Raw genomic sequence first — 18371 nt, 5'->3', positions numbered from 1 at the left:
GCTGACCGCTCTTATCCAATCCTTTGTTGGGTGGAAGTGGTCAATGCATCAGCTTTTTCCATTTTCCACCAATTTTCATCTGCAAGTAGCATTAGTAAAATGTCATAGTGTGAGCTTAGTAACAGACCTATATACAATAATGTTAATGCCTTTTTGTTGTTGGTGGCTTTTTATTGTGTTTCATTTCAAGAAACATATCACAATCCTTTCGTTGGCTGGAAGTGGCCAATATGGCAACTTCTCCCTTTATTTTCCACCAATTTTCATCTGCAAGTAGCATTAGTAAAATATGATTGTGTGAGCCTAGTAACAGATCTAGGTACAAACATAAATCCCTCTATGCTGTTTTTTTTTTTTTAGTGTGTTTCATTGCAATGAACATATCATACTGTATTTTACTTGTGAGATAACTTTTCTTGAACATGCATAGCTCCCCATACTAGTGATGTGATTGGTGTTTGTTGAGTTAAGAACCTTTTCTTGGTGAGACTGGGGTGTGGGTAAATTCTTCATGGTTGAGTCAGCTGTGCTAACACCACACTTTCCACTTTGATCAGCAAATACATGTAGGTGAATGAAAGTCTAAAAGTCAAAGCCCATTTGAATGACAAACATTAGTAAGTGATGAATCAGACGCATTACACTTGGCCAAATTGGAAGGCACTTCTTATCCGATATGTCATTGGCATGCAATATTTGGTCATGTAACTGCACATCAAGACTGTAATGTATTACCGGGCAATGAATGACATAAAATGAAATGCTGATATAATTCAGCATTACTCAACATGATTTTTTTTCTGGCAATATATATTTTCATTTGAATAATGTTGTTTAGATAAGTATTGTCTATATTTATGTTTCAGTCTCCCTCCGACGTTAAGACCTAAAATATTTCACAACTGTACTTCATAAAATGTAAATGTTTGTGTTTGAGGAGGGAATAAGTATAATTTTTTTTAATGTGAAAGTCTATGTATGCAGTATGTTCATATGTGTGAAAAAGATGAAAAACTTTACAAATTTCACAATGAAGTTCAAAATCAGGGATGACTGCTCCTGGGATTCTCACCATCTGCTGCGAACATAGAGATCTTGAATTTCAGATCCGCCAGATGCGAAGATCCACCAGATATGAAAAACCCTGCATGGTCTGCTCTCTCCCTCTCTCTCTCTCCCCCAGAAGGGCCTGAGGATATCTTGGAAGAAACATGGTGAAGATGAGATGGAAAATGATTGCTTATTGTAACAGACACGTACAGCAGATGTTTCACACCCCATGCTCGGGTGTGGACGAGAATTGGAACGGCGTCAACACTGTTCAGTTTAACCCATTGGGTCCCAGAGGCAATTTTCACATTTTTGTGGTGGTTTCTACACTGCAGTCTCTTATCATGCATTGTATTTTTCATAGATATGGAGGGTAGAGTAAAGATGCTCTCTCTTATGAGTCCTTTGCTATTATGTGTGATATATTTTTCCCTATGTTGCAGAATTAGGTTTGACTAATATTTATAAGCTGATTGCAATACTGGTAATTCATTCTAGAAAGTTGCTGTTTTTATTCAAATTGGCAAATTGTTTGGAGAGGTTCTGATTTTGTGCAGATTAAAGGCATAATTTACCATTTACAGATGAAACAAAAACCCAGCATTAGTGCTTCAAAATAGTTTTAAAATAATAATAATAATTGATATGATTTATATAGCGCCAAATCCACTCTGCAGAGTGCTCTAGGCAGTTAGGGATAGAAACAAGCAATATACAAATTTGAATCAGTATAATCGATGTTAAGTGTTGTTGAATCATACAAAATGTGAACAATGGTTATGATAAAAATGTTTTCAGACTAAACCGTCTACAGTTATGGTTTATAGAGAAAAAAAGTGACATCTCCTTATACTTTAGGCTTTATTGCAAAACTTTTACATTGTAGGATGTTTTGTGATAGAACTGACCTATACATATGCATCAAATGTGATATCTTATTTTTTAAATCACTGCTCCCAAAGGTAATCTGGACCTTTAAATGAAAGTAATCAAGCCATGTGTTTGTAATATCTGCAGATATGGAGCAAAGTCACAGATGCCAATGATATAATGATGTCAAGATGATAATTTCTGCAACATCAGTTCTCCAGGACTTGTTGGATATGAGGCAGTAGCCTTTTGTTTGTTTGTTTGTTTGTTTGTTTGCTGTTTTGGAATCTGGAAAGCACAGGTTACCATGGTAACTGTCACTTCAAACTTCGATCTTGCTACTATGATGAGTTTTGGTAGTATACTGTAGAATCACTGTGTAACAGTATTTTCCCCTTTAAAGGGAAAGGCTAGTAACTGATCAGTGGGAATCAGTGGAAATGCTGGGAGATGATTGTTCCAATCCTTATGGGATTCATTCAAGAGTACATTGTATATCTATTGTTGTGTGAAAATGATTTGCTTCAGAACGGTCTCATATTCAAGTAATGTGCAGATTAATGCTCCGTCACTGACCAGGGACGCTAACCTGGAAGCATGCTGACAGCATTAAACTGTTTCTCCCTAACTCCCTCCCTCATTTCCTGTCCTTTTCTTTCACCCTTTTTAATATCTTTTCCCTCCCCCCTCCGTTATCTCATGACATGTATTTCCGACTCCAACCCTTCGTCTATGTTGGAAATATAGATACAAGCCAATTTCCAAGGTGTTTTTTTGTACTACAAAAAGAAATGTAGTATAACTGAGTTATCAGAGGCTCTATAATATATTCATTGTCAGTATGTTGTGGCTACCCAGCGCCCTGTCAATCAGAAATATCATCCCGCCTGTCGTATTTGCTCATGGTATTCATACATTTTGCCTCTGTGTAAAGAAATCTCATCCCAGTCCAATCTCTACCATGTCTTCTCCGAGATTACATCTTTCCAATGTAAGGGCTTGCTGGCCATGATGTTTTCATTCCATTTACCTGTAATTGTCAAATCAGTCAAATGAAAAGAAAACATTGCTTCATCTTAGTTCATGCCTCGTGAACATTAGAAAATAAGCACAGGGAAACTCTTGTTAGCGCTGTAGTCTAGAATGAAATGAATGTGCACATCAAATCGAAATCAGTATAACATGGTGTCACCACTGTACTGAACTGTCAAGAAGCAGAGAAATTCTAATTAGGATGAAATATATAAAAAAACATGAAGTATGCAAAAATGTGAGTTTGTTAAAAATCTGATTTCCTCTCTGATATTAAACAAGTGGAGATTTTTCATCACAACCACAAAACTAAGGTGGATCTGTAGTTAAACATAATCCATCAATATTTTTGTTGCATGTAGTGACTTTTGAAGCACTGTTTAGTTGAAATACCTGTAGAATAATAGTTCTTTATTTTTTTTCCATGCTGAAATAAAGGGCATGTGCTGTACTAATCTTAAATTGAAATGCATCTCATTAAGAAATGTTTTTTATGCAATATTTTATTTTCTGAAACAGTGCTTGTTGCCACATGCAGTTTTAGATAGATAGATAGATAGATAGATAGACAGATAGCTATAGCTGTAGATAGATAGATAGATAGACAGATAGAAAGATATACAGATAGATAGATACATACATACGTACATACATAGACAGATAGATAGATAGACAGATAGATAGTTAATAGACAGATAGATAGATAGATAGGCAGATAGATAGAGAGATAGATAGAGAGATAGACAGACAGATAGATAGATAGATAGACAGACAGACAGATAGATTGATAGATAGATAGATAGATAGATAGATAGATAGATAGATAGATATTGGTCTAGTTGGTCAAAACAAGAATGGTACATTCTGGCAAGAATTATTACATCATGGCAAGTTCTTCCATTTGCTACACTTGATGAGTTTTATTGTGTAAAGGTCTTTGCTCAGCACAGCACACACACACACACACACACACACACACACACACACGCACGCACGCACACACACACACACACACACACACACACACACACACACACACACACACACACACGCACACACATGCATGCACACACACACACACGCACACAGGCACAAAACACACCAAGCTCACCAACACTTCATCATCTTGTATCGACTGACTGGTCTCCACTTCATCATCTGTTGAGTAGATGTAATTCCAGCGCGATACACCATGATTGTGAGTCAGGTGTTTGAACAGGCGAGATTCAATTTGTTCCACCACCTCCTGATGTTTGAGCACGGCACAAAGAGGAGTGGAGACAGCAAGTCATCAAAAAGGATTGTGAAGATGACCGCTGACCGCTCTTATGCAATCCTTTGTTGGGTGGAAGTGGTCAATACATCAGCTTTTTCCATTTTCCACCAATTTTCATCTGCAAGTAGCATTAGTAAAATGTCATAGTGTGAGCTTAGTAACAGACCTATATACAATAATGTTAATGCCTTTTTGTTGTTGGTGGCTTTTTATTGTGTTTCATTTCAAGAAACATATCACAATCCTTTCGTTGGCTGGAAGTGGCCAATATGGCAACTTCTCCCTTTATTTTCCACCAATTTTCATCTGCAAGTAGCATTAGTAAGATATGATTGTGTGAGCCTAGTAACAGATCTTAGTACAAACATAAATCCCTCTATGCTGGTTTTTTTTTGTGTGTGTGTTTCATTTCAATGAACATATTATACTGTATTTTACTTGTGGGGTATCTTTTCTTGAACATGCATAGCTCCCCAGAGGAGTGATGTGATTGGTGTTTGTTGAGTTAAGAACCTTTTCTTGGTGAGACTGGGGTGTGGGTAAATTCTTTATGGTTGAGTCAGCTGTGCTAACACCACACTTTCCACTTTGATCAGCAAATACATATAGGTGAATGAAAGTCTAAAAGTCAAAGCCCATTTGAATGACAAACATTAGTAAGTGATGAACCAGACGCATTACACTTGGCCAAATTGGAAGGCACTTCTTATCCGATATGTCATTGGCATGCAATATTTGGTCATGTAACTGCACATCAAGACTGTAATGTATTACTGGGCAATGAATGACATAAAATGACATGCTAATATAATTCAGCATTACTCAACATGTTTGTTTTTTTGTCAAAATATATCCTTTCATTTGAATAATGTTGTTTAGATAAGTATTTTCTATTTATATTTCAATCTCCCTCCGACGTTTAGACCTAAAATATTTCGCAACTGTACTTCAGAAAATAGAGATGTTTGTGTTTTTCTTCTTCTTCTTTTCTTCTGTTTGAGGAGGGAGTAAGTATAATTTTTTAATGTGAAAGTCTATGTATGCAGTATGTTCATATGTGTGAAAAAGATGAAAAACTTCACAAATTTCACTATGAAGTTCAAAATCAGGGATGACTGCTCCTGGGGTTCTCAACATCTGCCGCGAACATAGAGATCTTGAATTTCAGATCCGCCAGATGCGAAGATCCACCAGATATGAAAAACCCTGCATGGTCTGCTCTCTCCCTCCCTCTTTCTCAGAAGGGCCTGAGGACATCTTGGAAGAAACATGGTGAAGATGAGAGGGAAAATGATTGCTTATTGTAACAGACACGTACAGCAGATGTTTCCACACCCTGTGCTCGGGCGTGGACGAGAATTGGAACGGCGTCAACACTGATCAGCTTAACCTATTGAGTCCCAGAGGCAGAATTCACATTTTTGTGGTAGTTTCCACACTGCAGTCTCTTTGATATCATGCAGTGTATATTTCATTAACTTGGATGGTAGAGTAAAGATGCTCTCTCTTGAGTCCTTTGCTATGTGTGACATGTTTTCCCTGCATTGCAGAATTAGGTTTGACTAATATTTATAAGCTGATTGCAATACTGGTAATTCATTCTAGAAAGTTGCTGTTTTTGGCAAATTGTTTGGAGGTTTTTTTTATTTTGTGCAGATTGAAGGCATAATTTACTGTTTACAGATGAAACAAAAACCCCGCATTAGTGCTTCAAAATAGTTTTAAAATGTGAGTTAAGGATTGAAACAACCAATATACAAATTTGAATCAGTATAATCGATGTTAAGTGTTGTTGAATAAACAAAATGTGAACAATGGTTATGATAAAAATGTTTTCAGACTAAACCGTCTACAGTTATGGTTTATAGAGAAAAAAAGTGACATCTCCTTATATTTTAGGCTTTATTGCAAAACTGTTACATTGTAGGATGTTTTGTGATACAACTGACCTATACATATACATCAAATGTGATATCTTATTTTTTGAATCACTGCTCCCAAAGGTAATCTGGACCTTTAAATGAAAGTAATCAAGCCATGTGTTTGTAATATCTGCAGATATGAAGCAAAGTCTCAGATGCCAATGATATAATAATGGCAAGATGATAATTTCTGAAACATCAGTTCTCCAGGACTTGTTGGATATGAGGCAGTAGCGTTTTTTTTTTTTTTGGTTTTGTTTTGTTTGTTTTTTGTTTGCTGTTTTGGAATCTGGAAAGCACAGGTTACCATGGTAACTGTCACCTCAAACTTCTGTCTACTAGATGAGTGTTGGTAGTATACTGTAGAATCACTGTGTAACACTATTTTTCCCCTTTAATGTGTCTGAGGTGTCTGCCAGTAGCCCCAAGAGAAAAAAAAAAGAGGGGAATAGATAGGGGAAATACCCCATCATTTGACTGCTAATTAAATGGCATGACATATTTGCAAAGTGGTCAGTCAGTGTAAGTGGCCATGAGTCTGATCTCCCATCCGCCCACCCAACCCCACCCCACCCCACCCCAGTAGAGAATGGTATTTGAGAGCCGAGTTGCCTTCAGGGCGAGAGCTCCTGTTTGCTCAGCCTGTTAATGTCAAGTGAAATCTTATTCATGGGTTTGTGCCAAACTTGACATTAATCTGGCATCTCGAGTGACAGTGAGAATCGATATTTTCTCTGAATTCTCCGGTTACTTGTATTACATACTAGTCACTTTAGGGTGTACTATGGGAAGGAGAAATAAAAGATCATAAATTTGATTATACCCACTTAGTACTCATGTTCTACAATAAATGTTTCAAATGAGATCGGATGCTGATGTTTATGATACTTGTTTAGCAAAGTATTTCTACTGGAAGTGCCATGTATATTGGAGAGTCTGCATGCTAATATGAAAATAGAGACGTCTGTTTACCCAACATGATGGAGGAATTTTGTGGATGCCAAGAAAATTGAGTGGGGTTGTGTGTTGCGCCGGGCAATAGATCAATTTGCAATGCTGAACAGTTTATCGACTTGTGGTCGATACCGCCAGCACAATGCAAATTGCCTTTCTCATATCTCACTATCCCCATGGCTAGTGATTATGCCCCCCCCCCCCCCCCCCCCCCCCCACCCACCATCAAATCAATAAGTCATACAGAAATGGGCCGTGGAGTTGAATGTAGCCAAATGATGTAGCATAGTTTTACCAGATATACACTGGAGAAATGGTTTCAAAAGGCTGTATGTACCTGCCCAGGATCTTTCCTTCACATCGGTGCAACTCATGAAGTATAAACTAGGTATAAGAAAGCAAGTAGTCACTTCGAAGGAGGACTTGATGAGCAGAGATGGTAAGTTAATAAAGGATAAGATCGGGGTGTGAATGACGCAAGAAATGTTAGCATGCTCTGAGCACATTCGCTTTTCCATGTTGGCTGTCTGCCAAGACAGTTCGCATGAGAGGAAGCAGCAGACTCCATGAACATGTCATGGAAATGGGGACAGGAGTCATGTGTAAAAGTGACTTTGGTTGAGAGATATCGTCCCCTGAAACAGGTGTGTGACAGCGGCGTGTGACAGCCGCACATTAATTTGAGGGCTTGTTATATGACGAGAACAGTGAGAACGAGTATTGCTTGTGCAGTGCACATCACTCACCACCAAGAACGTGAAGAAGAGAGTCTTTAGAGGCCGCATGCAAAAACACATGAGTTATTACCTTTTGCATCACGATTGAAAAATCTATTTCATTTGCCACTGTTCCTAACAGCACACAGCTACAACAACAGCAATTTGAAATTAAACGAAAATAAAATATTAAAAAAATCAAAAAGATTCCTTTGTGTCAAATGAAGTGTTTGATTTATTGATTTGATGGGGGGAGGGGCATAAATCACCAGCCATGGAGAAAGTGACAGAAGAGAAAAGCAATTTGCATTACTTGCCTTGAAAAATTACTGGAGCACAACATTGAGACCGAAATGTGCGTATACCTAGTACGGTGAGTTGCATCGTGGAATTCAAAAAGAAATTGATTTTCTTTTCTCATGCCATTCACACACACCACACAGGGCCAATCATTGCAAGGGTTTATGAAAAAGATAATAATGATAATAATAATAATAATAATAATAATAATAATAATAATAATAATAATAATAAGCTGGACTGATTTTTGCATTGCGCTGCGTATTATGAGAGTTACGAATATTTTGTGTCCACTCACAATTTGAGAATTAAAACCTTTCACATCACATAGCAAAAACTGATTTTCTGAAACCATTAATTTTGTATGCATGTGTCAGGGATGCCAGTTTTCAGGCAAAAGCCTGAATTCAGGCCCTGGCATTTTCAAAGTTCAGGCTTTTTCATGTACAAAGGAGCTTCATGTAGATGTATTTCAGGCCTTCTCTTTCATTCTAACTGGCATCCCTGATGTGTATGAAGGCAGCTATTTAGTAAAAGTGAGAAATTAATTTGAAGCAGTCGAGCGTGTCTGTTATACCACATAGCCTTTATGATGGATTATAGTTGCCTCCATGGTTTTGCTAAGCAACTTATTGACAAGGCTTTGTGACTGTCTGATCAATTATTCATTATTCATTGCGATCTATTCACAAATGAGTTTGTTTTTTGTAACTATGATGAGGAAATATCATTTTTGTGTGCCTGTGTCACATAATTAGGAATCTTACAAATTGGGGTTGGGCAGTGATACATTAAACAGTGTAAGAGAACATTGCACAGAATATCAGCACAATTCATTGAGTACAAGCGTCATTTGATTTCATGATATAGTGCACGTTCTGTCAGAAGTCTCGATATTGACATCTGAATTCCTTGCACTTTATTTCCCGCAAGCCCATATATGATACTGTGTATGCCATATATTTCATGAGGTTTTTGTTTCTGCAGATTCTGCGAGTCAGGTGCTAAATCACAAATTTAACAAGATGCAAAAATATTAACTCTGAATCTAACACAAATGTGACTTGCACTCTTACATTTTTCCGTTCATTTACCGCACGTAATCCACTATAACAAATTTAACCATTAGTGAAATAGCGGAAAAGTTTGAATTCATGAAAGAAATACTTAGACTTACTTGATATACATGGCGTATACAATATACTATGGTGATGATCTAAGCTACAGATAACCAGAGTGTCATCTTTTCTCTCTAATCCCTATGTCATTTTAAAAAACAAGATTACTGTATTTTTCAATTTTTGTAAGGAGTGTAAACTTTATATACCATTGATGAATCAGTCATATCGAGAGAACTACTGTAAAACGAGAAATTTTCGCGTGCATTTTAATTTCGCGAATTTCGCGAGCGCCAAAATTCGCGAAATTAAAATGCACGCGAAAGCTTTTGTCTACACTGCATGCATTGAATGCATGCAATAGCAATTTGCGAAAATTTCATGCCACGAAAAAGGCTTTCGGCTCCAATTCGCGAAAATTTCATGCCGCGAATATTTCATGTTTTACAGTATATGTGGTAGGCTATGTGCTGGTCCTGTTCATGCAAATACTGTAAACGTGGAAATTTTCGCGGTACATTAATTTTCGCAGATTTTGCGCTACGTTTGGCTAGCGCGAATTCAAAAACGCACGAATATATCTTCGCAATTTTCTATGCACATTTTGAATGGCCTGGTGCGCTTTGTCGATGATACTGCTACGTAGTACAGACATGTTTACGCATATAGCAGTATCATCGCACGCACCGCACGCACCGAGCCCACGGCCGATTGGTGTGCTACATCCCCGCGACTACAGTTCTAGTCCTACAGAACATGTATCGAGTAAATACATGTACTACGTAGTTGAGCGCTTGTACTCGCACTCGCGCCGCTCGCTACGTCGCTTATCGTACGCTGGCATCGCTGGATGAAAACAGCGACTGTGTATTAACCCGCTGCCGAGCGCGAATTTAAGAACCCACGAATATGTTTTCGAGCCGCTCAGCGCGAAAAATTAATTGCGCGATAATATTGACATTTACAGTAACAGTTATGTTGTTATTTTGATTTTTAAGACATGTGTCAAGTTCTGATCTCATGTATCCTTAATCATAGACCTTCCTTTGAGGGAATTGCAAGAGAACCAAGTAGAAGGTCTTGATGTGAGACTAGAGCCACACTGCCAGCTAGAAGCAAGCTCAGTAATTGGGGCCTAGGACTAGACATTTCCAAACTTTTTGACTTATGCCTTTATAATTGAATTGTCAAATTTTACTCCCAGCATTTGGTAGTGAAAATTACAATTAATCAGCAAGAGTTCTGTATTGAAGAAGCGTGTGCATGCCCTGGTATACATATTTAATTGATGACCACTTGGCAAGTTTAGCTGTTGATCAGAGCGATTAACTAAATTATTCAATGTGATTAATATTGAATATCCAGTATGAGTTTTTCACCCATTAGGCTTGCTCCCAGCTCATTAATAATTTTTACATTTGCAGATCTTAAAAGGCCTTGCAAAAGTTTGCTCAGCTTCAGCTGCCCAGCTTGTATTTTATTTTATTTTCGTGAGTGTTGATGCCAACAACAACAGACAGGCCTTGAAGAGGCTAATGCTTCCTCATAAATAAACCATAAATTAATCTTTTTATATGTGTGTGGTTGTCACATCATTGTTATAGTTATGATTTATGTAACTTACGTACTTCCTGCTCTGATGCATTTTCATATCTTTGATAAGTTGTCATCGAGATGTATCTGATCACGCAAATCCACCCCCGCCTCGTGCCAAGTACCTCACGAGTTCCGACTGTTCCCTGCCATTTGATATTCAATTACCCTGTTTGGGCTGTACATCGTCATCTATATTGATCTTCAAAGAGTGTCTGCCTAGTGTTTCGATTCAAGGTCGACCTTGTGGTCTCTTTTCCTTCATCTCTGTGGCAATCCATGTTTACCCCCATGTTTACCTCATGTTTACCCCTCGTCACCTTTTTAAAGTGGAGTCTTTTCCTTGGGTTCTTTGCACTCCAAACATATTGAAGAGCGAGGCATATTTGCCGAGTCATCATCGGGAGAAGGCAGAACAAACTTTGAGGACTATCAAAGTTTAATGTCTTGCATGCAGAGTGGTTTGGGGTATGTTCAGCATATCTATCCCCGAGTCCTTCAGTTGCTAATGTCTAAATGGTCTGTCCATCACTTGACTGACATCGTGACCTTGATAGCTGTAGCTGGTAGCATGCAGGGCCTTCGATCATCAAGATATTTGTGTTTTGCCACGCTGTCGCCGACAGCTACCTTGAATTTGCTCTTTCAATGCTTTGCTTTTCCTGTTAAGCATGTTATTAATATCACACTGAAATAACTACAAGGTCACCATGTATGAGAAAGAGTTTGGGAACTTGGCGTGTGTTCGTCATGCAGGGACACAACCACTTAAAATTGATATACATGTACCTTGATGTACATCAAAGGATATGTGCATTTAGCGACAACCTCACTAAATTTATTGCTTGGTTACTAAAATTAATGGTGAAACAAGTGAAAATGCAGGAAAACAAAACAATTCGTACATTTTGGATTGTTTCCCGCTGATTTCTATGAGGGAGGGGATCTATATTTATAAACATGTAAACATATCCTGCCATTCTGAGGATACTGCTTCAATATACAGTGCAATATAGGCATTTTCACATCAGCCCGATAAAAATCCAAGCTTGAGATATTTTTCGCGATCGCAGATTAGCGCGCTATTTCATTTCCTATTCACATCAGCCCGAAGAGAATTAGCCCAAAATTTTTTCGAGCTAATTCGACAGCTGAGCATGCGCAAACAGTGTCGGGTATACCAGTAGAGCATGCGCTTTTCGGTTTGGGATGCATCACGCTAATTTCTTGAGGCGATTTCACATTTTCAAACAGCGCGCTAGTTCGCAAATTATTCCGCTATTTCGAAAATTTCCCGAGTTGGACTCAAGAAATTTGCTCGATCAGAGCGATAAAATTAGCGCGCTAATTTGTATTCACATTATCAAATAGCGCGCTATTTCATGATCGGGTTAATTTCCCATGTCAGAAAATAGCGAGCTATTTCGAAACATTGGGCTGATGTGAAAACGCCTTATGTTTCTAGATCTGCAGATTTGTCCTTTATTTATATGTGTAGCATGAACTAGTTTTCTACTGTCCGAAACAAAAGTGACATGAAGTTATGGATGTGCTTGTTTATCCTTTTGCCCAAACTTTTATGCTCCGTTGCCAGATCGTCCATCACCATGACGATGTAAAAACCACCTGCCCCTATCTGCTTCATTCATCAAACAAAATCTCAATAACTTGAGCCGTCAGTGATATCACCCTGTGTGTATTAAGCCAGACCCCAGGTGGTGAAGCATTGTCCATGGGTGTCTTGATTGATTGATTGTATACGGTCTGTTCATCTTCGGAATGGGAGACTTGAAATTGCATTCTCTCCACCCCCCTCTCCTTCTTTCTGTCCTTGTCTCTTCCCTTCTCTCCTTCTGTCTTTCTCAATTCCCCTCCTCCTTCTTTTTCATTTTTTTCTCCTTTTCCCCAGCCGCCTCCACAAATTTGCTCTTTGCTCTTATAAAAGCAGTGTAACGGAACTTCAAAAATAATAGAATAAAAACAATACTTGTAAACATATTTCTTGAATATAATTTTGAATCTTGAATGCAATAAATGGAATATGAATGTCCAAAGTAATCACATACATGGCATTCTTTCTTCGTATTTATTTGTGATCTTGCTCAGTTTTGTGCATTACAGTTTCCAAAAGAAATAATTGTACTTTAGGATGGGTACTTACGTATATTGATTTTCTCCCCGGATGTTAGAAGTGTTCATGTTTCTGGGGCTGTGTGTAATCATTCAGGCTGCACTTACTTAATGCAGAATGTTGCATTATGCATCATAGTGCTCTTAAAGTAGAGGGGTTAAACCAATTAATAAGCCAGTCATCAAACGCAGTAGGGCTCTCGATGAAATGAACATTTTCATTACGGAGATGACATTGAAGAATAAAAAACAAAGCTTTCCACAATGCTTTCTGTCTGTGGCCTTAACAGAATGATAGTTTGTGTATCATATTCATCGCTTCCTGATCACAAAGAGCGATACTGCCTTTTAGATATCATCCTATTAAATCAACTTGTACTGGATATTTTAGTACAGCGGGGTGTCGGGCATAAATATTCAACCTTGAGTGACACTCCTTAAAACAACAAAACAACACAACAACAACAGCATTGAGGGGACCCATGTTGCAGGGCTACCACCAAAAATGTATGATATTCTGTTACTCTGCGCGACAGACTCGAGGCAGTGCAATGCGATGTTGAAACAAACCAACAGAGGGAGCTGTTTAAAATTTATTTTGGACATGCTCAAGCATTTCAACACATTTGTCTCAGCCTCCTCTCCTTCTGCCCCCCCCCCCCCCCCCCCCCCCCCAATGCTGTAATAAATTGCTTTGGGGAGGAACACTACGTACATCAATGGGAGCCTATCAAGGTACTGCCCCATCATCAGTATATGGGATATTAAAGGGATGGTATAGTTTTGGTTGAGATGGAAATTTGGGTTTGAACTTTTTATGAGATCATCAGAAACCACTTATATAAATTTAGAATAGCTTACAATCTCACAGGAATTCAGAGTTTATTTGATTAAAATCAGTTTTGAAATCACCAAGATATGGAAAAAAGCAAAGTAAAACAAAGTGGTCCTAATTATACCAGGATCTCTTTGTTTCTGGATATCTCATCCATTTCAAAACTGATTTTTTTTTTTTTTTTTTTGGTCAAAGTAATTCCTCTTAGAATTGTATGCCCATATACATTTCATGTAAGAAGTTTCGCATTATCTCGTAAAAAGTTCAAACCTGAGTTCCCGTCTCAATCAAAAGTATACAATCCCTTTAAAATCCTACATTTCAGAAAGAAAAGCAAAAGTGAGCAAAGAAACAAATCTTCCCTGCCATTGTTCAGTCATAAACATTACACTGAAGAATTGTTAAAGTGAAGAATCATTTCAACATTGATATTGATCCTTCTCTCTCGTTCAGGAACCAATCCGGACATTCACTACACCTGGGTCTACAAGTGGCTCGTGTACGTCTGGATCTTCTTCGGTCTCGTCAACATGGCCACCATCATCACGAAGATAACGGACTGGATGTCGGAGAAGGCTGAGAACAGCAAGATAGGAGGCAGACCGTCCAAGGAAGGTGAGCCGCCGCTGTCCCCAGAGTCTAGCAGCGATGACAGGACGAAGGAGGAAAAAGGTGGTGAGGATGTAGAAATGACCAAAGTTAACGGTGCGGAGATTTAAACAGAGGTGTGAGGAGAAAGCTTCCTTTCTTCTCAAACGCAATATTCGATTTACTTACAAGTATCTGTAATGTTAATCATGCAGAAAGCTTTTCTTGTGTCCTATACCAATATCTCTACATGTTTCCTGAAATGCATCTTGTAGTTGTTTTCCTCTTTTTTCCTCTATCTAGTAGAGACACATGTAGTGCTATTCAAGGAAAGAAGTATATGCTTAATGAAGTTTGAGCACATGTAGAGTTTTCTTCGTAAGTTAATCTGCAATACTGTGAGAAGGAAAAGGCTGAGATTTCTGCGGAAGTCAAATGAGGCTGGAGTTTTAAGAGTCCTGATAACTTATTACATCATAAGTGATATCTAATGTGCCGAATTTTTCCTCACTCTCATCTCTTCCCTTGTCCAAAGATGAGAGAAATGAGGCTGATATCCCAGCTGAACTCTCAACTCTACTGTAAAGACATAATATTTACATATATATTTTTCTAGAATTTCCCTCCTCTAGATGTACAGTTATTGCTTGTGGTCACTTTGTTTTGCTGTGCATTGAGGATTATAGCATTAGGTAAATGTAGCAAAGAAGGGCAATGGGAAGGAATAAGACCACATGGAAAGCTTTCCTTATTTAGTTTTTTAGATAACCAAGAATACAAGCTTTCTATGTTTAGACAAAGGTCATGATGATGCTCTAGTCTTGAGACAAAATGCAGGTGAAACAGGGATTTGTTGATGCTTGGGGCACTGGATGAAGGAAAGAGCGCCACCTACAGTCTACATATAGGACAGTGATATCACCATGCTAGTAAGAAATCTGGTGCGAGTTCAGTGGTAGGGGACTCTGTAAATCAATGATACGCTGGTGTCTTGACAGGAAGAGGTTATGAATGTCTTGTATGTTTTTTATGGCTTTTTATGTGGTAGCATATCACTGAGAGATGTGATGAGGAAAACTTGTAAAACACTTTTTGATGTTATCCTTAAAGGACAAGTTCACCTTCATAAGCATAAGGATTGAGAGAATGTAGCAATATTAGTAAAACACATCATTGAAAGTTTGAGGAAAATCAGACAATCTGTTCAAAAGTTATGAATTTTTGAAGTTTTTGTGCAGTACCCGCTGGATGAGAAGACTACTGCAGTGTATGAATAACTTAGATGTCACATGCGTACAACAATATAAGGAAAACATAAAGAGAATTTCACAAAATTCCATCTTTTGAAAAAAGTACACATTCCCCTGACTTGTTACCGACAAATGTTATGGGTAATATTATTCCCCCTGCCTTTAGAAAGAGGCAAGTCAAGTGCTCTTTTATTATGCGAAAAAAGTGAAAATATGTTGAATTTTCTTTTACATTTTCTTTATACTGTTGTACGCATATGACTCACAAGCTGTAGTAGTCTCCTCATCCAGCGGTTCCAACACAAAAATTTAAAAAATTCATAACTTCTGCATCGATTGTCCAATTTTCCTCAAACTTTCACTGATGTGTTCTACTAATATTGTTGCATTTTCTCAATCCTTATGTTTATGAAGGTGAACTTGTCCTTTAAAGCTTGAAATTTCTCAGGAGCATTACTGCACTGCTACCAACAAATCTTTGATGGCTGCTTAAAGTAATATCGAAGAAAAGCATGACAAATTCTATGTTATTTCATTTTTCCAATCCATTCCAAACTGAATTCTAAAATCCCCATAGACTTAATACATAGACCACCAGGTTCCCATAGGGAACAGATTAATAGTAGCTTCTGTAATGACAGCTTTGAAGGAGTATGTTTTTTTAATGTCAGCTAGCATTTAGTTTATGTATTTCAGCAATCCATGTTTTGTGAATTCCAGTGTACATGGTTGATTTGAGTGTATTTTTGTCATAGGTTAATGTCTTGTGAGTTTTGCAAACTTCATAGTACTGCAACAGGAAAGTTTTATATGTTAATGCTCCTTTATAAATTATATGTTTTGTAAAAAATATAATTATACCCCCGCCAAACGAAGTTTGAAGGGGGTATATAGGAATCAGCGGACGGTCGGTCGGGCGGTCGGTCGGGCGGTCGGGCGGTCGGGCGGTCGGTCGGGCGGTCGGTCGGGCGGTCGGTCCGTTGCAAATCTTGCGTCGCGAACTACTTCCTCAGTTTTCAACCGATTCCCATAAAACTTGGCACAGATGTGTGCCTTGGGTTGTAGATGTGCAAGACGTATTTTTTGACAGTACCCAAAAGTACGTTGCCATGGTAACGGCATATTATGGGCAAAAATGGGTACAAATCTTGCGTCGCGAACTCCTCCCACAGTTTTTGATCAATTTTTATGAAATTAGGTACAGATGTTCATCTGAATATGTTAATGTGCAAGACACATATTTCCGCAGTGGCAAAAAGTGCGTTGCCATGGTAACGGCATGTTATTGGTAAAATATAGGGCAAAATGCTTCATGGCAAAACTGCTTCATCAGTGTTCTTCCAATTCTCATGGAATTCATATTGAATGTTTGTGTTAGGATATAGGTCAGCATGACACATTTCTTGAGAGTGACAAAAAGTATGTTGCCATGGTAACAGCTCACATATTATGAGCCAAAATGATGGAAAAATTTGTGTTGCACACTACTTCCTCAGTTTTTGCCCAATTTCCATGAAACTTGGTACAGATGTGTGCCTTTGGTTGTAGATGTGCAAGACGTATTTTTCGACAGTACCCGAAAGTACGTTGCCACGGTAACGGCATATTAATGGCAGAAGATCAAGGAAAGATCTTGCGGATTTAACTACTTCCTCAGTTTTTTGACCAAAGCTTATGAAATGTTTTGACCAAAGCTTATGAAATGTTGTTTGGTGGGGGTATAACCAGTCGCTGTAGCGACATTTCTAGTTTTGTATTCAAGTTATGATACTTATGTGAAGGTGAGATATTTGTGGTGGTGAAGTAATGCAGGGTAGCGAGATTGATGTCATGTAAATTCATTAGAGATGTGGATTATTTCGAATTGTAGGTTTTTTCACACATTTCACACTTCAATTCACTCATCACCAAACAGGGTCGAGTTTTTCTTTTATTTCAAGAGGAAAAAACCTCATTGCCTTGCAAAAATGGTAGAATGTAATGGGAATTGCAGTTATTTGTTTTGTTGTGGCAACATATTCCTATTATGTATATGATTATGTCTATGTTTGCAAAGAGTGTCAAATTCTATGATGCCAGCAGAGGATATCTGCTTTGCGATACAACTTCCTGAGTTGTTGTTTTGGTTTTGGTTTTGGTTTTTATGTCTCATAGTCTTCTCTAATCTTATGCAGGGTCAATTATTCCTTTACGCTTCCACTGTTCTCAATATTTTACCATATCAAACTTGCTTTGCACGATGAATGTAGTACTTACCTGTGTATTCTGTTGGCCATTCATATCCTGATTGCAAATGTTCCCTTTGATGATATATTAGCTATGATAACAATGACTGTGGAGACAGCAGATGTCACACAGATGAATTCAAATGTAAGTGAAAGATTTTGACAAAGCTGTGCTTTTGCCTACTGTATGCCTTTTATGGAAGGGAAAGATGTATCTCTTCCAAATATACACCTATGCATTTTTACTCCACATGACTTTCCCACTTACCATAAAGAATGAGATGTCTTGACTAGAAAGTGTTCAGGTTTGGTATTTGTGCCAAAATGAAGAAACAAACATATGTGTGTTTTTTAAAGGAAATATGTGATTGGTTGGCATGTACTCTTTACATGCTACTTACTAATGTAAAAGAAAGAGGCTTAAATGTGTGTTTGAAGTGCCTTCTCATTGCAAGTAAAAAAAAAAAACCTGAGAGTTATGCAAATGTTTTACTACTGATTTCCCAAATTGA

At 38.0% G+C, this 18371-nt stretch overlaps 1 protein-coding gene across 1 annotated transcript in view; it reads left to right on the top strand.

Annotated features, from left to right (window-relative positions):
* LOC139723387 (potassium channel, subfamily K, member 16-like) overlaps window positions 1-14515 on the top strand; it is a 29335-nt gene extending 14820 nt beyond the window's left edge. Inside the window, exon 3 of the mRNA XM_071634634.1 lies at window positions 14250-14515. Within this exon, the coding sequence (XP_071490735.1) occupies window positions 14250-14515 (266 nt within the window). The remainder of the gene's footprint in view (window positions 1-14249) is intronic.
* The last annotated feature ends 3856 nt before the right edge of the window (window positions 14516-18371 follow it).

This window comes from Diadema antillarum, unplaced genomic scaffold (assembly GCF_040938485.1).
Source record: "Diadema antillarum isolate AM-2024a unplaced genomic scaffold, OU_Dant_1.0 scf00000188, whole genome shotgun sequence".
NCBI classification, from domain to species: domain Eukaryota; kingdom Metazoa; phylum Echinodermata; class Echinoidea; order Diadematoida; family Diadematidae; genus Diadema; species Diadema antillarum.
Note: the sequence above shows the minus strand (reverse complement) of the source record. Positions and strands in the feature narration are given on the sequence as shown.